Source organism: Cervus elaphus, chromosome 12 (assembly GCF_910594005.1).
Source record: "Cervus elaphus chromosome 12, mCerEla1.1, whole genome shotgun sequence".
Lineage (NCBI taxonomy): Eukaryota > Metazoa > Chordata > Mammalia > Artiodactyla > Cervidae > Cervus > Cervus elaphus.
Window position 1 is genome coordinate 43588527 of NC_057826.1, and position 26517 is coordinate 43615043.

At 40.6% G+C, this 26517-nt stretch overlaps 1 protein-coding gene across 8 annotated transcripts in view; it reads right to left on the reverse strand.

Annotated features, from left to right (window-relative positions):
* MYO5A (myosin VA) overlaps positions 1–25992 on the reverse strand; it is a 199843-nt gene extending 173851 nt beyond the window's left edge. For 7 of the 8 annotated variants that reach the window (XM_043918823.1, XM_043918821.1, XM_043918820.1 and 4 more), the window contains exon 1: positions 25706–25852. In XM_043918823.1, coding sequence (XP_043774758.1) covers positions 25706–25732 — 27 coding nt within the window. In that variant the 5' untranslated portion in view covers positions 25733–25852. Of the gene's footprint in view, positions 1–25705 lie in introns of all 8 variants that reach the window. The other variant, XM_043918818.1, reaches the window with a different exon arrangement.
* Positions 25993–26517: the final 525 nt, after the last annotated feature.

Genomic DNA, 26517 nt, shown 5'->3' on the forward strand with positions numbered 1-26517 from the left:
ACATGAGTAAATATTTGATGAATCTCTATAAATGACTTGCTGGTCCAGGAATGCAGTCTAAAATTCTATAAAGCATATCAAAGATAAAATATCACTTTAGATTCTTACTAACACTGGAGATGCTACTGAATTCAAGGCTTTGTGTGGCTAGGACAGGCGAAGGCAAAATTGTAATGCAACTTAAATTATTTTTAGTGGCTCAAAGTATTTCTTCCTTTGCCCTTTTTGGGCTTCCCTGGTAGCTCAGATAGTAAAGAATATGCAATGCAGGAGACCTGGGTTTGATCCCTGGGTTGGGAAGATCTCCTGGAGAAGGGAACAGCAACCCATTCCAGTACTCTTGCCTGGGAAATCTCATGGACAGAGGAGCCTGGTGGGCTACAGTTAATGGGGTTGCAAAAAGTTGGAAATATCAATAACCTCAGATATGCAGATGACAACATCCTTATGGCAGAAAGTGAAGAACTCAAGAGCCTCTTGATGAAAGTGAAAGAGAAAAGTGAAAAAGTTGGCTTAAAGCTCAACATTCAGAAAACTAAGATCATGGCATCTGGTCCCATCACTTCATGGGAAATAGATGGAGAAACAGTGGAAATAGTGGCAGACTTTATTTTGGGGGGCTCCAAAATCACTGCAAATGGTGACAGCAGTCAAGAAATAAAAAGATGCTTACTCCTTGGAAGAAAAGTTATGACAAACCTAGACAGCATGTTAAAAAACAGAGACATTACTTTGCCAACAAAGGTCCATCTAGTCAAGGCTATGGTTTTTCCAGTGGTCATGTATGGATGTGAGAGCTGGACTATAAAGAAAGGGGAGCGCCAAAGAATTGATGCTTTTGAACTGTGGTGTTGGAGAAGACACTTGAGAGTTCATTCAAAAGGAAATCAGTCCTGAATATTCATTGGAAGGACTGATGTTGAAGCTGAAACTCCAATACTTCGGCCACCTGATGCAAAGAACTGTCTCATTTGAAAAGACCCTGATGCTGGGAAAGATTGAGGGCAGAGGAGAAGGGGACGACAGAGGATGAGATGGTTGGATGGCATCACTGACTCAATGGGCATGAGTTTGAGTAAACTCTAGGAGTTGGTGATGGACAGGAAGGCCTGGCGTGCTGCAGTCCATGGGGTCGCAAAGAGCCGGACATAACTGAGCGATTGAACTGAACTGAAAAAGTTGGACACAACTGAGCAATTAATACTTTCACTTTTGCCCTTTTACCTTCAACCCTAGCTCCAGATATGTCCTCCCACTACCTGTCTCATTATCACTAAAGAAAGGACTGATACTTGCTCACAATAAGACATCATAAATATTTATGCTCATAAAAGAACAACTTGCAAAGAGAATACCTAAGAATATTATTAGAAGAGAAGACTCTGAAGTATTAATGAGTTTTATTTACTACTATTATTATTTTTAGGTGTGGTAAAGTACACATAATGTAAAATTTACCATCTTCACCATTTAAAAATATACAGTTCGGTAGTATTATGTGCATTCACACTGTTGTGATACCATCACTCCCATCCATTCACACAACTTTTTCATCTTCCAAAACTGAAATTCTGTGCCTATTAAATAGTAACTCTCCATTCCTCCTTTCCTTCAGGGCTGTCAACCACCATTTTATTTTGTCTCTATTAATTTGACTCTTTATACCTCATATAAGTGGAATCATATAGTATTTATCACTTTGTAACTGGTTTATTTTTTTTGGTCTAATACCCTCAAGGTTCATCTGCATTATAACTTGTGTCAGAATGTCTTTCCTTTTTAAGGCTGAATAATGTTCTGTTGTGTGTGTCTGGGTATATATATACACACACAACTATCTGTTGTTGGACACTTGGAGCGCTTTCACATTTTGGATATCATGAATAATGCTGCCAGGAATATGGTGGTGGTGGTTGGACACAGGTGTACAAATATCTCTGTGAGACCCTGCTTTCAATTCTTTGGGTATATACCCATAAGCAGCATTGCTGGATTGGATGGCAATTCTATGCTAATTTTTTGAGCAAATGTCTTACAGCTTTCCACAGTGGACACACTATTTTATATCCTCACCAACAGTGTACAAGTGTTCCAGTTTCTCCACATCCTCTTTAACACTTGTTCTTTTATTTTTTGTTTTTTGAGAGTAGGCATCCCGACGAGTGTGAGGTAATATCTCATTGTGGTTTTGGTTTGTATTTCCCTAATGATTAATGACATTGAACATCTTTTCATGGGCTTACTAACCATTTGTACATCTGTGGAGAAATGTCTATTCAAGTTATATGGCCATTTTAAAATCAGATTGTTTGTTGTTGAGCTGTGGGAGTTCTTTATGGATTTTCCTTTATTTGTAGCATCTCTCAGAATTCTTCAAATCACATTGAACAGGCAGCCTTCCTCTTTTTCCCCTATTCCCTGGAAAATGTTCTTAGTTCATGCCTAATCCAAGATGCTCATCCCAAGGCTTAAAAAGTATAAGGAGTGAGACTTCTCAGTTCTGAAAGCATCAAACATGTTAGACATATTACAAATTATTTTAATATATTATGTATATTAATATATATGCATGTATACACTGTCAAGAAAATTTTCTTAACTCGAAAAAAGTTTCTGTGAAACATCTTCATTTCAACTACTTAGAGACAGAAAATATTTATTTTTTTCTGATTACAAAAAAGTATGCTGATTATAAAAATCCAAATATTATAGATATAGATAAATTAAAAAGCAAAGGTCTCCCATAATCATACCTTTAGAAATAACTGTTTTCAATAATTTAAGCAGGTTAGTACAAATTGTTCCAGAACACAGGCATATGTGCACACACATATATACAGACTACAATTTGGTTTTTGTTACTTAATAATATATCCTGGACATCCATCCATATCATTATGAAATATTAATTACCTTTTTAATAGCAGTCAAGAAAGTATCCATATATGTAAACAACAAGTGAATTTTTAAAAATTCACAAGACAAATAGACTCTAATAAGATCAAAAGCACTTAAGGGTCTATTAAGGACAGAGTGAGGAGGAAATGGAAAGTGGAGCCTGTGATCACACTGTATCACTTGTACATAAGATCTAAATCTAACAGTGCTGCAGCCCTTCCACATCTGCCTACAGTGAGTGCTTTTACAAACCCACTCCAGTATTCTTGCCTGGAGAATTCCACGGACAGAGGATCCTGGGGCAGGCTAAAGTCCATGGGGTCACAAAGCGTCGGGCAAGACTGAGCAACTATCACTCACTCACTCTGTACCAGAAACAAGGCTGCATCTACAGAAACGCACGATCAGTAAGGCCAGTCATGACCCAAACATATAGTGAGAGAACAGAGAGGCTGTCAAGCTTGATGACCAACAAATGAACATGTATAGGAGTTTGCAAGTGCCAGCCTCCATTTAAAGTATAATTCTCTCTTTGTGCCACTGGTAAAAAATATTTTGGTTTATTTCTTTAGTTACACAAAAAACTAGCCTTCCTTTATGATTAACTTTTAAAAGATGCTCAAAAGAGGCAATTCCTTGGGAGTCTCAGCAAAGGACAAAATTTAAGTGAGAGCATTTCCTCAGTGAAAAATGTTACCACCATGTTCATCTCATGATAAGGTCAAATGTTCTTAATTTTCTAACTACTTTTCTCCTCAAGAGTTCTCTATATTTTCCCATCTGTACTCCTTTCCTTGCCTACCTCTAAAGTTTCATACCAAATGGACAAACTTATCAAACATCTCAACACTGTTAGAAAATCTGAAAGGATCAAATTAAGCACATGGTTGGTATGGCTTCACCATAAACTTCACGTAAGGATTGAGAGACCAAGTGGAAATGAACCCCAAAGTTGAAGGAGCTTTTAATATCTGCCAGGAATTCTTCCAGGCCTTCAATGGCTGCTGCTATTGCTTCTTTGCCTTTTTAATATCTTGTTCTCTTCCTCCCTCATTGGAATTCAGAACATGGAACTCCAGGATATCCTGGGGACAACCGTGGCTGGAAGACTGCTATGGTCTGTACACATTCATCTTTTAATTGATGTCTTCCACCCATTTATTTTCTCTCATACCCAGCTTTTCCTTATTATTGAACCTTCAGTCTGTGCATCTGTTATGTTCACATTGTGAAGTCCAAGGAAAGCAAGACTTTAAAAAGTCATAGGTAATATGGGAAAGGACTCACAAAGCAGCCAGAATACCTATAAATTATGACTGCAGCTAACTTATTTGACATTACTGCTCATATTTTGCAATGTCAAAAGCTTGACTAGAATTCACCCTTTAGTTCATGGATTCTGTCATATTCCCATGTTATCTGTGCATAAATATCACTGTACAAACTGAAAAAACTCACAAATTTATATTAATTTTATTCACATTAAAGTTGCTATATCTTATTTAAGTTAGGAATACTTTCAGCTGCAAGGAACAGAAAAGTCTGACTAAATAGCTTAAACTACTAGGACTTTAATAATGTATGAACAAGAAGTCCAAGGAAGGCTACCTCAAAGTTCTTCTGAGAGCTCAGAAATATCATTGAGAACCCAGGCTCTTTATCTTTCTGCTCTACCACTTCCGCTTGTTAACTTTCCATTCTCCATCTTGTTATCTCACGACTGCAATTTTGCTGCCACAACTCTGTACATCATATTCCACAATTTTGAATGAAATAAAGAAGATATGCAGCCAAACCATTCTCCTGTTTCTGTTCCTTTTATCTGAAAAGCAATTTCCACCCACTCCCACCCCATAGAGGCCCTCTAGAAGATTTCCATTATCACATTGACCAAAACTGAACCACACAGCTAGCTCTAACTATAATGAAAGTTAGAAAAAGGAATACCTGCCTTTCAATCCTTTATACTGGCAAGAAAAATAGAGTTGGGTCTAGTTTTTGAAATTTAACCATTATTATTTTGAAATTTAAACTTATGACACATGTCTATATAATTTATAAATTGCTGGTTATATTGGTTAATTACAGCTGGGTGCAAGACCTGCAAGAGCCCTGGTTTAGAATAAGTTCCCTTTTCTGACAGAAAAAAAAAAAAGGTTGAGAATGCTGATGAAGGAAACAATAATAAAGGGGCTGCAATGAGAGCTACAGCTATGTCAGATGCTGACAATGTTGAATTGTAGACATAACTGAAAGAGTATTTCTAGTCAAACACCATCTAGAATGAAGGGAGAATTGTATTAGTGTATATAACTCATGCCTGAAACCGTCGAGAAGCTTTAAGAATAGAGAACTATCTAGAGTTATGATTTCTCTTTTAAGGAAATGAGTTTTTACAAATCATTTAAAATACATAAGCCAATAAAATCAGCTGAAGAGTTAACATTATGGACTCCGTTATGATGCACCATCTGAGCCGCCAGGGAAGCCCAAGCTTCAGGAGATGGTGAGGGACAGGGAGGCCCGGCGTGCTGCAGCCCGTGGGGTCGCACAGTGTTGGACACAGCTGGGCGACTGAACGACATGAGGCAGCAAGTACTGGGCTAAGGCTTTGCATACTCACTTATATATAAAGCCCCCGAGCTGCCCCATGAGTGCGTGCCCTCACTATTTGCCTCTAGTCACACTGGAAGAAACTCAACCTAATACTGGACACCACACCCTTAAACATGCCACGTTACTGTTAACTTATTTGTTCTCAGTATTTCCCATTCATTTTATGTATTTGTTATTCAATGCATCCAGATTTATAAAGCTTAACTCTTGTTTATATACTTAAATAGTCTTATCTCTACTTCCTTTTCATAGTGTATCTGATTCACACAAATCCTAAAGTGGCAGAGCTGTTTCAATCATATCACACCTTTCCAAGACCTAGACAAATAATCCAAATGTTCTATAGCTAATTTGAGAAGTTTAGATAAAAATTACAACTAATCTAACAAAACAACAACCAAAAAAAGATATCACAATACAGCATACAAACAAAAGTAGAAACAGAACTATATATCTCTATTAGCCCTGCTTGTTCTGACCCCTCCTCTGCTTCATCTACTCTGAGTGTATCATCTCTACAGCACAAGGGCCAAAATTATTTGTAAGCAAGTCATTGGTTCTTTGAGTTACTGGGGTGGTTCCCTTCCCAGACATAACCCTGTCTGCCCCACACATGGAAACACATATGTGGGATATCATACCCAAATTTCCCAGTCTCAAGCCATCCTTTTCAGCCTTTTTTAAAATACTATTTTTATGATATGTATATATGTTTACATGTATTTTTCTTTATATACTCATTATTATGCTACCAAAAATGCAGCTCTGGAACATACATAAAATCTTAAAAAAATTTTTTTTTAATTGGAGGATAATTGCTTTACAATGTTGTGTTGTTTCTGCCATACAATGTGAATCAGCCATAATTTTACAAATATCCCCTCCTTCTTCAGCCTCCCTCCCTTCTCCCATCCCATCCCTCTAGGTTGTCACAGAGCACGAGGCTGAGCTCCCTGTGTTATACAGCAGCTTTCCACTAGCTATCTTTCTTACACATGATAGTTTAAAGCCTGGCATGCTACAGTGCACAGGGTCACAAAGAGTCAGACACAACTTAATTACTGAACAAGAGCAAAGTGTATATATGTCAGTGCAAGTTTCTCGATTTGTCCTACCCTCTTCTTCCCCTGTTGCATCTATAAGTCCATTCTCTTTTGAACATGTTTTCAACACAACAAAACGTAGACCTTTTTTATCTGTTAAAGAAAAAAAACTGTAAACTACATGTTACGTGTTAATTTCCTCTTATTCCCCTTTTAACTACTGAAGTTGTTCAGTCATGCGGGATCACTGCAATTCCACTGTAGCCCACCAGGCTCCTCCGTCCATAGAATTTTGCAGGGGAGAGTACTGAGGTGGGTTGCCATTTCCTTCTCCAGGGGATCTTCCCAACCCAGGGATCGAACCCAGGTCTCCCGCACTGCAGGCATATGCTTTATCCTCTGAGCCACCAAGGAAGCCCCCTTTTAACTATTATTAAAACTGAAACTAGATTACAGTTTCTAGTTTGCTCAAAGGCAGTGTCTTCAGAGGATAGGTCACAGAATGCAAGCTTCTACTGATTATAAAACGTTGAGCTGGAAAACCAAGATAATCAATCACATGGGAAAAAGATCTTCCTACTTATTTCTCAACCCAGTTTTCCCTAACTCTGGCTTTCTCAGTCCAATAATCCCACTTTGCTTAACTATTTGGAAGACAAAAAAGAAAAAAAAAAAAAAAGAAGAACCTTATAATAGCAAGATCAGCTGACAGAAACAATGATGGGAACATACATAGCCTCTTCTTCCCTCCAGTAACCCAGCAGGCAACCTGACCTGGTATTTGCCACCCTACTTGTACACACAAATGTTTGCTTGCTAGGTCAACTGTATTTAAACTAAAATATGACAGCTATAAATAACCATTTTTAGATTGTGACAAAGCCTAAGTTCAGGAACTTCTTTCTTGAAAACTGTCACTGAAGGCAAAGAGAGAGCCTCAGGAGAAGATAACCGCACGGCCCGAATGGCTCACGTTGAAATCAGAACCACTGGACGAGGACTGGAAGCCGCACCGGTAGCTCACAATGGTCTCGAGTGAACAGTCTGCGCCATTCTCCTCGAGTCCTTGGGAAAAAAGTTCTAAAGTGTTTTAATGAGACTGTATTCCATTAACTATTTGAGGCAGTTTTTGTTCCACTGGAATTAATTAACACAACCCTTCTTCTTTAAGCTCCAGCTGCATCTGATGTCACTGTGCTGTGACAGTGAAGAATGAAAACCAAAGGACAACTGGCTACTTAAGGAATTAAATTAACTAAAGTGAAAAGCATGCACAGAGGTAGTTCTGGTGCTCTGACTGTGACTTTGTGTCTATATATTGACCACATTCTGAATAAAATCAAACTATATAATTTCAGACTTACAAAATCTTAATTGCCACCCCAAAGAAGAAATTTGTGAGCTGGAATCATGTGTAGTGGCACTATTTTACCCATATATATTTTATAACAATTAATTTGGCCTCTACCCATTCAGACTTGTTAAATTTCACCAGCCTATAATATTTACCTTAGAAAATCCTGAAAAGTAACCAACAGATATGCAGCCCAAATAAGAATACAGGAGATGTTTAACCTTAAGAAAAACAATATTTTAAGCATCTAGGTTTAATATACAGAATGATATAGATTACAGTGGACTCTTACAGATTTTTTAAACTGGTAATAAGTTCTTCTAAATGACTCCACAATGTAGGTTTTCATAAACTCAGATGACACACCCCAATCCTTACTCTAACCAGTTCAATTGCACTCTGCATGTTTTGTCCACATCCTTATTAAACATGGGGCTTCCCTGATAGCTCAATTGGTAAAGAATCTGCCTGCAATGCGGGAGACCCCAGTTTGATTCCTGGGTCAGGAAGATCCGCTGGAGAAGAAATAGGCTACCCACTCCAGTATTCTGGCCTGGAGAATTCCACGGACTGTATAGCCTATGGGGTCGCAAAGAGTCGGACACGACTGTGTGACTTTCACTTTCACTTTATTAAACACACCACAGTGGGAGCCCTGGCTCCAAGGGACAAACTGGACCTGGAAGACTCTGTTGGGCAATAACCGAGGAGGCGACTTTGCATGGTCCACAGAGTATTCCAACTTTCTTGAGTATAAGGCATCATTCTTGACATGACTCAGAAAACTATTGGACCCAAAGAGGTACCACTTCTGCCCCAAAGGGACTCAATGTCTTCTGAAGAAACCGGCCCCTAAGAGCCTTTGGCCAGTTTCCCAACATATTTCAGTTGGAAGCAAATTATAAGTATTTGTAAACCAAGGAGGTCTATTTGAAATACATTAACAAAAAGACTCCTTTTCAGACTTTTCAAGATCTCATGTCTCAGAGATTATTTCCCATGTTACTTAGTAAATGTGATTTGTTTGTTTTTAATAACTGCCTCTGCTATATAACTCTTTTCCCTTTAGCCTAAGTCAAATTTTTATTTCTAAATCCAACATATTCTGAGCAACCAGGCTGTCCCGTCATTAAATATGGATGCAGGAACTTGGCAAATTTCAAATGGCTTTAATTAGTCAGGGATAGTCTCCTCGACTAACAAGAATAGGCAGGTACAGAAATGTGTTGACTTCAGCACAACTTATCCCACTATATGATTTCCAAAATCCTGGAGAAGGAAGAGACTCACTGTCCTCTCAGGTTGGAGCTAACCTACAGCTTCATTCCCCTGGCACAGTGATCAATAACCTTGATCTATCTAACTCTCTAGTCTGGAGAATTTCCTTCTAGCAGGCTGTTGTGGCTGACACTGATATACCAAATATGTAGTTGTATTTAAGGATTTATTCCTGAGTGCTTTGATATTCCTGCTTTTTTTTTTTTTTTTTTAGTCCTTCTAAGCTCTAACTGGATTAATCTTCTTAACATTGATATGATAATCAAGTTTTTGCACCAATATTATTATTGTAGAAAAATGGGATGTTCTGTAACTATAGTCAGATTCATTGACAACTACAATTGGTTTCTTTTTAAAGGAACACACAAAAGCTTTTGAGTCTCTTTAGTTAAACTGTCAAAAAATTGGACATACTTATCATAGGGGATTGGTTGAATAACATGACTAATTCACGCAACATAATACTCGGAAGCATTAAAAAACACAGTATTTAAGAATATGAACTGGTATTGTTGTTGTTGTTCAGTCGCTCTTTGCGATCCCCTGGACTGAAGCACGCCAGGCTTCCCTGTCCTTCACCATCCCCCGGAGCTTGCTCAAACTCATGTCTATTGAGTCAGTGATGCCATCCAGCCATCTCACCCTCTGTCGTCCGCTTCTCCTCCTGCCTTCAATTTTTCCCAGCATCAGGGTCTTTTCCAATAGGTCAGATCTTCACATCAGGTGACCAAAGTGTTGGAGCTTCAGCTTTAGCATCAGTCCTTCCAATGAATATTCAGGGTTAATTTCCCTTAGGATTGATCTCCAAGGAGATCAAAACAGTATTGGTAGAGGAAAATGTTTAAAACATACTCTTTAGAGAAAAAAAATCTTGCTACAAAATAGTCTGCACAAAATAAACTGTTTTGCTAAAGAAAATATACGCACACACAAAAAATCACTATACTTACATCAAATATTAAAAGCATCTAAGGATAGTGAGATTACATACAATTTTTTCGTTTGTATTTCTGAATTTTCAAAGGTTCTGCACTGAACATTCATTATTTTTACAGTTTTTTGTTATATTTTTTAAAAAGCTCCTGTAAAAAATTTTCAAAATTAAAATTAAAAAAAAATTAAAATTTTTAAAAGTATAAATAAATAAGCTCCCAAAGTAATTTTGCAAGTCATTTCTTATGCTATTTCACACCTATTATTAGTAAAAGTAATGGAACATCTTTCACCATGGAAGACTCTCAATTAAGTTTTAATATAAGTGAGGCAGTTTTTCCAGTTGCCTTTAAAAATAGCAAAATGATTTACTGGGTCACTACTATGTGCCAGGTCTTCTCACATATTCTATTAAAAGTAAAACATTAAGGATAGCCAGGGGGGAAAAAAATGGACTGAAAATATGTCTACAGTAATGTCACCTTACAATTTAAAAAAAACTCATCACCACCACTCAACAAATAGTCCAATTCCATTAACTCTTCTTGAGCTTTGCTAGGTGGCAAGAGGGGAAAAGGGTGCTTCACAGCTGGTGCTAGTGGTAAAAAAATCTTCCTGCCAACGCAGGAGACACAAGGGACTCAGGTTCAATCCCTGGGTCGAGAAGATTCCCTGGAGAAGGAAATGGCAACCCACTTCAGTATTCTTGCCTGAAATATTCCACAGACAGAGGAGCCTGGTGGGCTACAGTCCATGCAGAGTCGGACAGAACTGAGCAGCTGAGCACACACACGGTGAACCGAACCCAGAGTCAAGCAAAGCTGGAACATAGCCTCTAGCAGCAAGGTTGCTTCAACATCTGAGAGAGGGCATCCATAGAGCACCTGCATCAGAATCCCTTTTGGCACGTTGGTGAAAAACAGATTCTCTCAAAATCACTGTATCAATTTCTGGAGGCAGAACTCAGAAATTTACATTTTAAAAAGTATTTCAGATGGTTGCTACATTTAAGAACTAAGAAAGTCCAAGAACTCCAGGGTTGTAAAACACCAAATCAAGAGATTAGAACTAGAAAAAGTCTTGAATGTCAGGCTAAGGAATAAGTTCATTCTAATAGTAGGCACTTTGAGGGGGAGGGGGTGGACTGGGGACCAGCCACGGGTCTTGAGCAAGAAAGCAGCATGTTGAGATCTGTGCCTTGGGTCAGTACTGCTTGTTACAGCATGAGCTGAAAACAGAACTGGAAGGACTGGAGAACAAGGGACAGTGATTTATAACTACGCATCAAAACTTACCAAGAGAAAAATAAAGTGGATCCCATCCCTGGTGCCATAAAGAGGAGTGTGGGCTGGGAGGAGGAAGCTCAGTAAGAGTAATAAATAGTTGTTGTTTAGTGGCTAAGTCATGTCTGACTCTTTGTGACTCTATGGACTGCAGCCTGCCAGGCTCCTCTGTCCATGGGATTTCCCAGACAAAAATACTAGAGTGGGTTGCCATCCTTCTTCAGGGGATCTTCCCAGCCCAGGGATCAAAACTGAGTTTCCTGCATTGCAAGTGGATTCTTTACTGTTGAGCCACCAGGAAAGCCTCATGAAGAGTTACTGATGAATAAGTAAGATGATATGAATGCTAAAATGTTCAATTCAAAAAAAAAAAACAAACCAGGTATGGAAAGGAAGATTCAGAGAAAAATTGCCAATAGTACTTTTATGTTATTTAATTAATGTATTTGAATTGTGGGCTTGTTACTAGACCAAACCTTGGTCTAGATGCTGGGTCAAAAAACAGATGAGAACCACTAAATTCAATGCTTTAAACAGATGAACTGCATTGTATGTGAATTATATCTCAATAAAAATTTTAATCAAAACAAGATATCTCCCTTGTCCTTACAGTGCTCAGAGATGTACAAGGAGATAGGCAACTGCAATGCAGCGTGGTAGGTGTCAGGATACAGGGGCATCTTAACCAGACCAGGTCTGGGGGAACCTACTCACAAAGAGTAGAGAAAGCCAGGCAAGGGGAATGCTCCAAAGCAGCAAGAAGGCACCTGGAGAGCTCCTGACTTCAAGTGAAGACCTGAATGCCCCTAGGGAAACACAAGTGATGAGGCAGTCCCAGGGTGAAGGTAAGTTAGGAAGAGCCCCGCGCATCGCAGCCTCACTCCCAGGGGTATGGCTGTCAATCCAGCAACACCAGCGTCACCTGGAAGTTGTTAGTTGTCTTGCCCCAACCCCACCGCCACCCCCACCCCAGATCTTCATCAGAATCTCTACTTGAATGAGACCAAGTGATTCAGATGGACACCAAAGTTTAGGAAGCACTACATCAATAAATTTATTCTCAAGACAAAATTCAATGGGGATATCACTGAGGAATTTTCAGGACAGAGAGTGATAGGATCAGATATGTGCATTACATAATCACTCTGGCAGTACAATGAAAAACAGATCACAGGAAGTAATAGCAAAAATTGCTTAGGACACTATTTGGGGATTCAGGAAAGAAATAACAAGGATGAAAACAGAGTAAAAATATTACCAGGAAATGGAAACTGATCAGTTAGAGTAGGATGGGAATGGAGGGGGAAGAAAGTCAAGGTAATTTCTAAGCTTTTGGTTAGAGTTTTGGATTAGATGTTAATGCTATTCACCACACAAAGAAAGCAGATAACAACAATCAGAGTGGCTCAAATTTCTTACATATGTACCAGGGATTCCTGTAAGTGCTCTGCATTAAATTACTATTATCCTATCTTAAAGATGGGAAAACTAAAATGGTGAAGTTAAGTAGGGTACAGTGGCATGAAGAGGGAGGAGATGACAAGTTCAATTTTAAATACCTTAGGTTTGAGATGCTTCTAAAGATGCCCATAAGGCAGTTGTTTGTTGTTTATAGGAGAGCATGTAGGTCAGACACAGATTTGGAAGTCATCAGCACAAGGCCGGCCCTGACTCATCAGGAGCCGATCAGGCCACAGTGGGAGGAAGGGAAGGTCAAGGACAGAGCGAGGAGCCCCGGTCTCTAAGGGGCAATAAGAGGCAGCTGAGCTCATGAAGAGGACAAAGCAGCATGACAACGGAGAACGACAGCTGGAACTGGACAGCAACAATAATAATGGCCAACGTTTAGAAGTGCATTAGTTCAGTTCAGTCGCTCTGTTGACTCCAACTCTTTGTGACCCCACGAACTGCAGCACGCCAGGCCTCCCTGTCCATCACCAACTCCCGGAGTTTATTCAAACTCATGTCCATCGAGTTGGTGACGTCATCCAACCATGTCATCCTCTGTCGTCCCCTTCTGCTCCCGCCTTCAATCTTTCCCAGCATCAAGGTCTTTTCAAATGAGTCAGTTCTTCACATCAGGTGGCCAAAGTATTGGAGTTTCAGCTTCAACATCAGTCCTCCCAAAGAACACTTAGGACTGATCTCTTTTAGGAAGGACTGGTTGGATCTCCTTGCAGTCCAAGGGACTCTCAAGAGTCTTCTCCAACACCACAGTTCAAATGCATCAATTCTTCAGCACTCAGCTTTCTTTATAGTCCAACTCTCACATCCATACATGACTACTGGAAACATGATAGCCTTTAATAGACGGACATTTGTTGACAAAGTAATGTCTGTGTTTTTTAATATGCTGTCTAGGCTGGTCATAACTTTCCTTTCAAAGAGTAAGTGTCTTTTAATTTCATGGCTGCAATCACCATCTGCAGTGATTTTGGACCCCCCAAAAATAAAGTCTATCACTGTTTCCCCATCTATTTGCCATGAGGGGATGGGATCAGATGCCATGATCTTAGTTTTCTGAATGTTGAGCTTTAAGTTGACTTTTTCACTCTCCTCTTTCACTTTCAAAACAGGCTCTTTAGTTCTTCTTCACTTCTGCCATAAGGGTGGTGTTATCTGCATATCTGAGGTTTATTGATATTTCTCCCAGCAATCTTGATTCCAGCTTGTGCTTCATCCAGCCCAGCATTTCTCATGATGTACTCTGCATATAAGTTAAATAACAAGGGTGACAATATACAACCTTGACGTACTCCTTTCCTATTTGGAACCAGTCTTTTGTTCCATGTCCAGTTCTAACTGTTGCTTCCTGACCTGCATACACATTTCTCAAGAGGCAGGTCAGGTGGTCTGGTATTCCATCACTTTCAAAATTTTCCACAGTTTATTGTGATCCACACAAAGGCTTTGGCATAGTCAATAAAGCAGAAATAGATGTTTTTTGGAACCATCTTGTTTTTTCAATGATCCAGTGGATGTTGGCAACTTGATCTCTGATTCCTCTGCCTTTTCTAAAACCAGCTTGAACGTTTGGATGTTCTCGGTTCACGTATTGCTGAAGCCTGGCTTGGAGAATTTTGAGCATTACTTTACTAGCGTGTGAGATGACTGCAATTGTGCGGTAGTTTGAGCATTCTTCAGCATTGCCTTTCTTTGGGACTGGAATGAAAAATGACCTTTTCCACTGGCCACTGCTGAGTTTTCCAAATTTGCTGATATATTGAGTGTAGCACTTTTACATCATCATCTTTTAGGATTTGAAATAGCTCAACTGGAATTCCATCACCTCCACTAGCTTTGTTTGTAGTGATGCTTCCTAAGGACACTTGACTTCACATTCCAGGATGTCTGGCTCTAGGTGAGTGATCACACCATCGTGATTATCTGGGTCATGAAGATCTTTTTGTACAGTTCTTCTCTGTATTCTTGCCACCTCTTCTTAATATCTTCTGTTTCTGTTAGGCCCATCCCATTTCTGTCCTTTACTGAGCCCATCTTTGCATGAAATGTTCCCTTGGTATCTCTAACTTTCTTGAAGAGATCTCTAGTCTTTCCCATTGTATTGTTTTCCTCTATTTCTTTGCACTGATCACTGAGGAAGACTTTCTTATCTCTCCTTGCTATTCTTTGGAACTCTGCATTCAAATGGGTATATCTTTCCTTCTCTCCTTTGCTTTTCTCTTCTCTTCACAGCTATTTGTAAGGCCTCCTCAGACAGCCATTTTGCTTTTTGCATTTCTTTTTCTTGGGGATAGTCTTGATCCCCGTCTCCTGTACAATGTCATGAACCTCCATCCATAGTTCTTCAGGCACTCTGTCTATCAGATCTAGTCCCTTGAATCTATTTCTCACTTCTACTGTATAATTATAAGAGATTTGATATAGGTCATATCAGAATGGTCTAGTGGTTTTCCCTACTTTCTTCAATTTAAGTCTGAATTTGGCAATAAGGAGCTTGTGATCTGAGCCACAGTCAACTCCCGGTCTTGTTGTTGCTGACTGTATAGAGCTTTTCTATCTCATGAAGTAGATATTGTTATCCCTATTATAAAAATGTCAAAATTGAGGCACAGAAATGTTAAGGTCACAGAGATAGTGAATAGTGAATAGTGAATCCAAGATTCAAACCAGAATTCAAGTGTGGAGTCCATGCCTTGATAGCTATGATGCACTGCCTGAGTTGCAGGTACTGGGAGAGGTGGAAGCCAAGGAAGGAACAGTTGTAACAAAGTCCTCTGAACAGTCTGGTCCATAGTAAGGCCTCAGTAAATATTAACCACTATGATTTGTTAATTATACTGCCATGGAATCATGCATTTATGCAAGTCACAGTTTTTAGAAGAAAACAAATGAAAACTAAATAAGGTAAATTTCTAAGTTTTATTGGAGGAAGAAGAGCAAAGAACTTCCAAGGATGTTAAGGCTTCAACTCAAGCTTCCTATGTCTTCGGTACCTAAATTTCCACACAATCAACCTCCAACCACATTTGTGGCTACCAGTCCTTAAAGTGGGCTGTTACCCCAAGCAATGCCAGCAGGCCTCACAAACCCCAAAACCCCTTCTATGTATGAAGACTCCATTTTACAGTGATGTCTTTATCACTGGTCTGTTTTGTTCCATCCTAATTGCTTTAAAAGAGGTGTGTGCTCAGTCGCTCAGTGGTGTCTGACCTCTTGCAACCCCATGGACTGTAGCCCTCCAGGTTCCTCTGTTCATGGAATTTTCCAGGCAAGAATACTAGAGTGGGTTGCCATTTCCTACTCCAGGGAATCTTCCCAACCGAGAGATCAAACCCGCATCTCTTGCGTCTCCTGCACTGGCGGGCAGATTCTTTACCACTGAGTCACCTGAGAAGCCCAGGTAGTTGTGCAGAAGGTCTCTCAGGTTCTTAACGGCTCATTGAAGAAAAACTCATCCTCTGACCACTCCAGAAAAATAGTAGTTTGCTCTAATTAGAAGGATATGTTGTTTATAATGAAATAACATATATTCAGGTAATTTTCACGTTACAATGTAACTGTTTATACTTTAAGACAGCAGCTTCATGGGTTTTTTTTTCTTTCTCTTTTTAAAAATATTTCTAATTCTATTATACTTTCTGACCCAGATTCACCCAAGATCAAGGAGAAACAGTGAATAAGAACAACAATAAGGAAAATTGTCAGAAAAAGTAAATAGTTGAGATTTCCAAAAGGACTAGTTTTTCTAATAAGCTTATACATTCTATTCTAAGAGGATTTTTCCAAACAGAATAAAGGTACTGGATAGCAGAAGGCATCTCACAGAAATGGGACATCTGGTCATCCTAGCCCTGAAGCAACATACATAAAAAGTGCTATTTTTAAAATGAAATAAATATCAATACCCTACCCTGAAAAACTGTAAATGCCAACACTTGCCAGAGAGATGTAGAGTCTGAAACTGACTAAAGCTTATAATGCAAGCAAAGATTTATGTACAACAAATGTTCATCATAGCACATTTCTTTTTACAGTGAAAATTGGTGGTAGTGGTGGTAGTGTTAAGTCACTAAATTATGTTAGACTCTTTTCAACCCATGGATTGTAGCCTGCCAGGTTCCTTGACCCATGGGATCTCTCAGGCAAGAATATGGGAGTGGGTGGCATTTTCTCTTCTGGGGAATCTTTCCAACCCAGGGATTGAACTCATGTCTCCTATACTGGCAGGTAGGTTCTTTACCAACAAAGCCACCAGGGAAGCCCACAGTGAAAATAAATTATGGTAGATAATTTATGGTACATCTAGTGATGGAATATTATACAGCCATGAAAAACATTTTTAGTGAATATTTTATATGACTCCCAGTGGTTAAAAGTCCAAGCTCCCAATGTAGGGGACATGAGTTCAATCCCTAGTTAGGGAACTAACATTCTACAGGCTGCACAGCACAGTATAAAAAATTTTGCTTTAAATTTTTTGAATAAAGAAATATTTATAAAATAAAAATTATCTCAATATATATAAAGCTTAAAAATCATAAAAATATCAAGATAAATAGATAAAAGACTTAAGGAAGTAAATTAACGGTTGAAAATGATAATCTCTGGATGGTATAACTAGTTTTTACAAAATTTTCCTTTATGCTTTTCTATATTCTCTCAATTATCTATAATATAACATTCCTATTAGCAGAAGAGGTATTACTAAACAGTCAATTTTTAAAAGTTTTTCCAATTAATCTCCATTTTTATTTTTAACTCTTTCCTACTTTTCCTACCCTAATCTAAGTCTTAAGATCTAGGGCAGTGGTTCTCAAGCAGGGACAGGGGAGCAGGGATTGCTCCCTGGGGAACATTAGGCAACGTTTGTAGACAACATGGATCAGTTGTCAAAACTGTGGGTGGGGGATGCTACTGGATCTAGCAGATAAAGGTTAGAGATGCCACTAAATATCCTACAACACACAGGACATGTCCCCAGAAAACAGAATAGTGCAGAAGCTGAGAAATCTTTGTTAGAATGAACAAAATGAGTATAAACAGGAAGGCTGGGTTAAGATACAACATTAGTTCTAGTGGGTTTAACTTCCCATCTCCAAAATAAGATTTTAATGAATACAAATTCTAAATTGATGAAAGTTTAATCCAGGTTTTGACCCAAGTTTATTATTATTAAAATGTACTATTAAAATTACATTTTATGTAAAATGTACATAAATGTACATAAAATATAATTTTATGGAAAATATCTCTAGTAGTTCTGCTTCCAACCTGAGCATGATGCTTAGCAAACTAGAAGATATTTTTCAGCTTGAGCATAGAGAGATCAAACTGGTTTAAAAGTTGTTTTAAGTACTGCTATAAAAAAATTTTAAAGTGACAGTGTATCATTAAAGAAATAGCTGATTATCTTATTGTAATCACTCCAGTATGTTAAGATGAAAAATTAGGTTCTAACTAGTCCAGTCTAATTTAAAATTAGTCTAACACAATAGTGTTTGTTTAAAACACACATATGCAGAAAATGACTTATATAAACTCACACTTTCTAATTAAAATTGAATAAAAGATAATTTTTAAATCATCTACCTCTAATATGCTTTTTTTTAAAAAAAATTGAAATATGGTTGATTTACAATATTATGTTAGTCTCAGGAGTACAGCAAAGTGATTCAATTTTATATTTTTTTCCAGATTATTTTTCATTATAGGTTGTTATAAGATACTGAATATAGTTTCTATGCTATGCAATAAATTCTTGCTACTTATCTATTTTATATATAGTAGTATATATCTGTTAATCTCATACTTCTAATTATCCCCCTTCATATGCTTTATCAACATTTGCTGTTATGGATTCTCCAAGGCTTTTCTTTTAATTAGAAGTTATTCTCTAGGGGAAAGATAATCAATATCCTCCCAGTCAAAAATCCTCCCATTCAATGGAAAAAAAAAAAAATCCTCCCATTCATCTGCTCAAAAATCAGAACAGGAGGCAGAACTCTGGCACTTTTGGTGACTGATTCATAGTGGATATTGTTTTGTCTCTCTAGCACCATTCCTTCTGATGGGGAACAGCTTTCAGCAACCCCACAAGGTCTGAGTAGGACTATCAATCACAACGTCCCATCCTCCCTCTGGCCTCTGAGATGAGCAAGACTGGACTGCTCACTGCCATCCTCCCCCATCACCCCCTCAGCACAGTGTCAGGAGAGGGCACATGACCACAAGCAAGGTCAACCAGAAATCCTCCACCGGGCTCTCTTCTTCCAGGCCCAGAGCTAGACCATGTGGTTGGCGGGTGCCACTTACCACTTTTTTTCATCCAGAAAAGAGCTGTCCTGAGGATGAAACCAATGTCAGATAGCAGTCTGACAGGAAAGCCAGTGACAGAGAATCCCAGAGACCATGTCTGAGTCTTGAATCTAGCCATGCCCGGGCTTTTAGGACATCTAAGCAAAAGAATCCCTTTTGGCTTTGAGTTGGGTTTCCATCACTTCCAAATAAAGCAGTTCTGGCTAAGAAACTGTCAAAGAGAGATCTGGAAAGTCTATGTGTCAGAACTATGATCCATGAATTAACCAGACCCTGTCTATTATCTATCACATCTTAGCTGATATCATAACCTAAGACAATGTGTCTCATATGTCTAAAACAATGGTTAGATTAGAAATTCATTTTAAATGACTATTTCTTTCAAGCTCTAACAAGTATTCTTACTAAACTGGGATTTGATGTTATAAACTTCTAATCTTGATGTTAAATAATTCACCATTTTCCCAGTTCACCTTCATCTTTTTTGAAGAGTCTGTCTTTTTATTCTGTCAAGCCTCTTCACTTCCCCGATCATTTTATTTCTCCCATTCTGAAGTTCCTTCAGAGTATATTTATCAGGTTAAAACCCCAACCATAGACACAGGACTCCTGGCCAAGACAATGCATGTTTTTGTATGAGTGAATAGAGAGACAAAACTAGTCTTTTTTTAAGTCCCATCTCCCTCCAGTCCAGCCCTGTGCTCACATTTATGAACACAGTGGCACTTCAGGCCAAAGGAGGTATATAAATGCTCCTCATGAACACTTAGGAGTGGATGACGCACTTCTCCCTTGATTTCAATCAAGTTTGCAGCTATGATTTTGAAATTAAAGCATAATCACATCATCCCTAAGTTCTACAATTGGCAAAAGGCCTCTGTGGAGACATTTAATGCAAATGGAAGCTGGTTAAAGAGACTTTCAACTGAAAACGGCTTTAAAGAGAAGCGGAGGCTGTCTAAGGTGTGAAGAAGCCAGGGATAGGTTTCTGTAAAGGTTAAAAGTCTCTATCAGTACAAACCCAGACAGGCATTACAACTAAGGTTGATGGGGCAAGAGAACCGTTAAAGGCAGAATTGACTAAAGTGCATTTTAGCACACTAATGACCTAAGGAAACAAGGCATCAAAGGCAAACACCATTAGTAAAGGTGAGGAATGAAAGAAAGATTAAACCACCTAAATTCCTTTCCACCTACTCCCATCTCCCACTGTCGATGAAGTGTGGGTCTCTATACTGTTATCAGTATTAGCTGGGCTCCCAGGTGGAACTATAACATACATTTTTGGAAAAAAAAAGAAAACAACTCTTTCCTCTGCCCCTGCAGGTAAGCCAACTCCAGTAAATGCTTTGAATAAGCAGGGGAAGAGAAGAACCCAAGAACCAAAGAACTTTTCAGAGTGATAGAAATGTTCTGTATCTTGTTTGTGATGGTGGGTACATGACAGAATATATTTATCAAAACTCAAACTGTGCACTTAAAATGAATTTTATTACATGCAAATTATACATAAATAAAGTTGATTAGAGAAAGACAGAGACACAGAGGTAGGAGCCAGAGGGAAGGAAGAAGACAATCTCCCAGGTAGACAAATGTAGAAAGTCTGGGAAAACCACTGTGGGACAGGGCAGGCCCGTCAGAGTGGAGTGGGGTTGCCTACTTGGTATTTCACCTAGGGTCAGGTCTTATTCCGCAGATCAGCCAGGAGTTTATACTTCTGATAATACCTCATACTTTGTTAAGAACTACCTAAAGTGGGGACAAACAAAGCCAATCCATCCTCCAGTGGGCCACGTGCCTCTAGAATCTCCTGATGAATTTTGCCTCCTCTTCCACACTCTCAATAGGAACGTTATCCCCCTCCACCACACCTCAACCTTTTGGACGCTGAAGTTAAATCCCTGGAACCCCATTCAGATCACCCTAATGCCCCCCTACTTCAAAAAGCACCAGGAAGATATAAACTATTTATCTAGCAGTAGCCACTCTCATTAAAATTGTAACTTTTTGGTAATCTTTTAGCCACTGGGCAATACATCAAACTGTCACACTTCAAGAAACAGTAACAAATTTCAAGAGGAAATCAAGACCATTGGCTTTGCTCAAGCAGTCTAAAAAAGTATTTCTGAGTAGCTTACAAGTTTCACAGAGTCAGCAAAATTTCATGATACAATGAGAATTAACTTCCAGTTTCTAAAGCTAGAGCCTCTGGTGTTAACTTACACTATTCCCTCTCCTTCCCACCTCGAATCTGCTTCATCACAGAGAGCTCTCACACCTTCTGCCGCTACCTCAGTCTAGCAGATGTCCATCACTTTCCATTCTGTTTCCTCCAACAGTTTCCTCCGTCTCCTTAATGCCCAGCTCTCCTCTCTATTACTCACCCTGTTCAACATGCCTGAAAATGTGCTGACTTGTTTAACCATTTCTTTATACTCTGTTTCTGTCCTACAACTGGACCAATCATCCCAAACCATTATTTTCTGTTTCTCTCCTGTTAAAATAGTCTTTCATGCATCTAACAAATACTTAATGAGCACCTACTATGTAGAAGACATTGTGCTAGGCTCTATAGGAGGTAAACAAACCTGATCAGCACCTCAGGGGGTTAACAGTATTGTGGGAGTGGCTTACATATACACAAATAACTATAATAAGATAAAATGTGTACAAGTCAGGCCATTGAGACAGAACTGTCAGCTGGATGTCAAGTGAAATTAGAATTAGTAAAGGAGACAGAGAACTGGACAAAGAAAAGGCTACAGAGGTTTCCAACCATAAACAGGCCAGAGAACATCAGGAAGAAATACAAACAGAAGGAGCCTGACAGGAGACTTTAGAAAAGTGAATGCACTTGCCAAAGCCCCAAATCAGGGCACAATATCAGAGATTTCTGTTCTGCTTTAAGATGTTGGAAGCAGTCTGAGAAATGCAATTTCAACACCAAAATAATAGAATTTCCAGGATTGATGCCTTAAAGGGACAATGGCATAGAACATAAAATTGGAACTATCCCAGAAAACATCTAGTCCGTGTGGGTTCGGTAGGTATGAAGAAATATAATGGGAAAGGAAGATTACGGATATACAATCTATTGGCCTAACAGGTGTTTCACCTAAGGAAATTTACTTGGCTTCTCAAGTCAGGGGTTTAGATAGCTTTTGTACTGTTAGAAAATTCAGCATCCTGACAAACCACGGGGCTCCTAATTAAACTTCAAGTAATCCTGGCTGTTCTACAGCATTTATGTGCTGCCCGTGGAGTCTGGGAACCTCATGAGAGGAAGACTGGGATGCCATTTTATTGCCGTTGGTGATCCATTCAGGTCTAATTAATAAACCCTGTTCCACAAATGCTGAATCCTTTGAAGTTGCTGAAAGTAGTTACAGGTTATGTCATGATTCAGATATCCACTGGCAAGTCATGACTAGCAAATATTTTCAAAACCAGATATAATAAGATGTCACTGCTGCTGCTGCCAAGTCACATCAGTCGTGTTCAACTCTGTGCGACCCCATAGACGGCAGCCCACCAGGCTCCCCTGTCCACGGGATTCTCCAGGCAAGAATACTGTAGTGGGTTTCCATTTCCTTCTCCTAAGATGTCACAGCCACCTGTAATTCCTTCAGGAACAAGTCAGGTGGATCTAAAAACAAATCAACACACAACTGTGTGGTTATGCTAAATCCTTGAGCTGTACATTTTAAATTGGTGAATTGTATGGTGTGTGAATTCTGTCTCAATAAAGCTGTTATTTTCATCAACAACAAACATGTTTTAATCAAAATGTTAGTTTCCAGAAATGTTGTATCCTAGGAACCAGGCTATTGCCTTGAAAATGTTTACACTGCTGGAAAACTCTACAAAAAGGAAGCCCTACTAAACTGCTGTGTCAAAACTATTATCAATTTAGCTAAAAAGAATAAACTGAATGATCTTTTGTCTTTTACTGTAATAAGAGCTGATTTGTGTCACACATCTAAATCTGCCTTTAAGCTCTGAATGACATTTTTAAAAGGGCACTTTTCAAATTTAACTGCTTTATGTTGAATATCAATATTATGGCATGTCACTATTACGTTTTTCTTTCTGGACTACCCCAGAACTTCCTTCCCTATAATCCTCTGCAAGGAAAAAATCCTTGTGTTTATCCACTGATATTACATCTAATGATTTCCCTCTTCCTCTAATAGTCACTACCCAAGCCTTTACCTCTAGAATCATCCCAACCTTCTCATGTCCCAACCTGTTCCCTAACTTCTACAAATAAATATCATACCAGCCGTCTGCCTGCTGCTGAGGCAACAGCAGGTTATTTATGCCCTTGGAGATTCAAATTGGGCCAAAAATAAAAAGAAGCAGGCTGTGAGCCCTTTGAGGAAAAGGACTGTGTCTTGTTCATCTGAGAACCCCTCAACATTCCACAGGTTACCTGGCGTTCAGGAGGAGCTCAATAAATAGTTCTGCCTGCCATTAAGCTAAGGTTCACTCACAAAAAGAAGAAGCCAACAAGCCAAGTGAACAGATTCTTAGATACAAATGTATTTAGGAGAAGGCAATTAAGCTCAACTTCCTTATTGATGCTTTAACCAGTTTGTCTTTACAATGACTAGAGGGTGAATTTTAAAAGAGATTGTGATGATGCTACAACCAAAGGCCCAAAACTTACAATTTTAAAAATCCCAGAATCTTTTAAATTTCTTTCTTGCCAATTATTTGGGGGGGTGTGTGTTGGCGGGGGTGGGGTGGGGGGGGTTGGGAAGACAGATCCAAAATGCAAGAGAAATGTATTATCCAACCAGTCTTGTTAAGCAGGCTACAAATAGGCAGGCAGCTGAAGGACAGACTCCTCAGGCAGTGAAGAATGGGGTCTATACAAAGTAATTGAGGAATATTTATAGACCCTATCTCTTCTTGTGAAAATGACTGATATTTCTTAGCATTTACCTCTAAGAAATGAGTTAATATGTATAAAGCACTTAAAACAGTACCTGGCACATAGTTAACTTTATATAAGTGTTTCTTAATGAAGTAAATTCAGATCAATTTCCAATTGCATTCAATCATATGTTAGAATCCACAATGCCTTAAGAATGACCAGGTTTAGAGAGAAGTTTCAATTATGTAGTTTTCAAATCTGCAGCTGGAAACAAAGAGATCCCAGGAAATGTTTCATGCAAATTCACTTCATGCTTGAAGAAATATACCTTATACTTGTAAAGCAATTCACAGCTTACAAAAAGCAATCCCATCTATTATTAAGTTTGATCCTCACAACAGCCTTGTGAGACGCAGGGCAGGTAAAATTAACTCCGTTTACAGATGAGTAAACTGAAGCACAGAGAGATTAAGTGATTTGCCCAAGGTCACACAGTAAGTGAAAAGGCCCAGACCAGAATCAAGGTCTCTGCTGGATTGGGGGGAGGGGGGAGTCCAGACCTCTTCCTTCTATAACATGATGCAACTTGGGCTTACTTGGGTCATATTTGGAAGCAATGATTCTGGGACCATAAATGTAGACTTGAAATGCAAGACACAAATGCAAACTTGACTAGTTAAGGCAATTCTGTTAACTGGCATTAGAGGTAATTAATAGCTGGCAAACACGGACCTACACAGGAGTGGTAGTATAAAATGCCATGACTACACGCAGTCACAAAGGGCACCACACACTGTCTTGACGGCTAAGTTCTCCAAAATATGCCATTCAGAGATCAGCAGCGCCAGAGAATTTTGGCGTCAGTACAAGAAAGGAAAGGCTGCCACTTCCCTTGAACTAAACCCAGAAGGAGAAGGCTCGCCCCAGCGGCTGGTGAAGACATGGAGCCTAACAAGGCTCTGAGGGATTACACGCAGATTGCAAATTCCCAGGGACAAATGAGTATCCACCATCCCAGTGAAATCAGCTTGCATTTATTCGTATCTTTCCCCAGGGGCTCTCCACCCCAGGGTAAGCAATCTGAAACCCGGCAACTAAAGGTGAAAATCGACTTGGCGACCGTTTGCAGGATTCCAAATCGCACAGAAAGGTTGGCTGGCGGTAGAAGTGGCACCGCATACCAACACAAGGCGTTATTTTAAGCGCATGTCCCTAAGGGAGAGACCGAACTGATCTAGCATCTGCCAGATCTACAAGATCCAGCATCTCCCACCAGCCAGGATTTTTCCTAAAGCAAGACTGAGAGCTGAGCAATCCTGACCCAGGCCCGCCCTACTAAATCCACAGGGGCCCTCCTTCCACTTAGAGACCCGCGCTGCTCCCGGCCCAGAAGCGTGGCAGGGACCAGAGAGGCACCCCGAGGCAAGGCTGCCCCCGCCGCCTTAACCATCAACGCCCGAGCGATGAAGGCGCCCCTGCGGGCGACCCACGGGCAGGGACCGGGATTTTGAAAGGCTCGGAAAGGGGGTGGTGCCGGCGGGGTGCACCGGGGCCCCGCGCCCCGGCCCCTCCCTGGCCTGGCAGCCGACGGCGGCGGGTAGCGCGGCCCCCTCCCCACGGCGCGGCTCGCGGGGCGCCTTACCTTTGTGTAGAGCTCGGACGCGGCCATGGCGGGCCCCTCGGCGCCGACGCCCCCCGCCTGTGCGGAGGCCGCACCTCGCCTGGGCGGCCGCCCGCGCGGACTAGGAAGCGCCCCGGCAGCAGCTGGCGGGGAGGAGGGCAGGGCAGGGCCGGGCGGGGCGGGCCGCTCCGGGCGGGGCGGGGCGGGGCCGGGGGGCGGGGCGCCTCAGGCGCGGGCGGCCTGCGGGGGGCTCGCCATCACTCCCGGGCTCGCCGCGAGCAGTGGCGCGCGCGCGGCGTGCCCGGGGTCCTCCGGGTCGCCGCCACAGCCACGCCGGCGGCCGGTGATGCTGCCGCCGCCGCCTCCCTGTGCATTATGGGAACGGGAGGAGGCTGCGCTCCGGCGCTGCTGCCACCGCGGCGGCTTCGGGTTCTCTCGGGCTCACGCTGCCTCCCAACGGCTGCGGGCCCGGAGCATCATCTGCCTGCCAGCCAGCGTCGCCGCCGCCTCCTCCCGCGCTGCCGAGCCCAGAAGCCCGCCCCAGGACACCCGCTGCTCGCACAACCTTCCCGGGGGCGCGTCGCCTCCCGGATGCCCCCGACCCCAAGCAAGCACTGGACGGTGCAGAATAGCCCAGCCCCCGAGGGGGGAAGCGATAGCTGTGTCACTGAGGGTGGCCAGGTAAATGATCGCGAGTCTGCAGGCTGCTTCTCCTGTGCTTCCCAGAATTTGTAGAGAAAGGAATTTGGGGAGAGGCTTCTTGGAAGGTCACAGAATAACCTAGAATTCCAGAAGAGCTTAGCCTTAGAGGTCTGGGAGTGAGCAAGAACTGG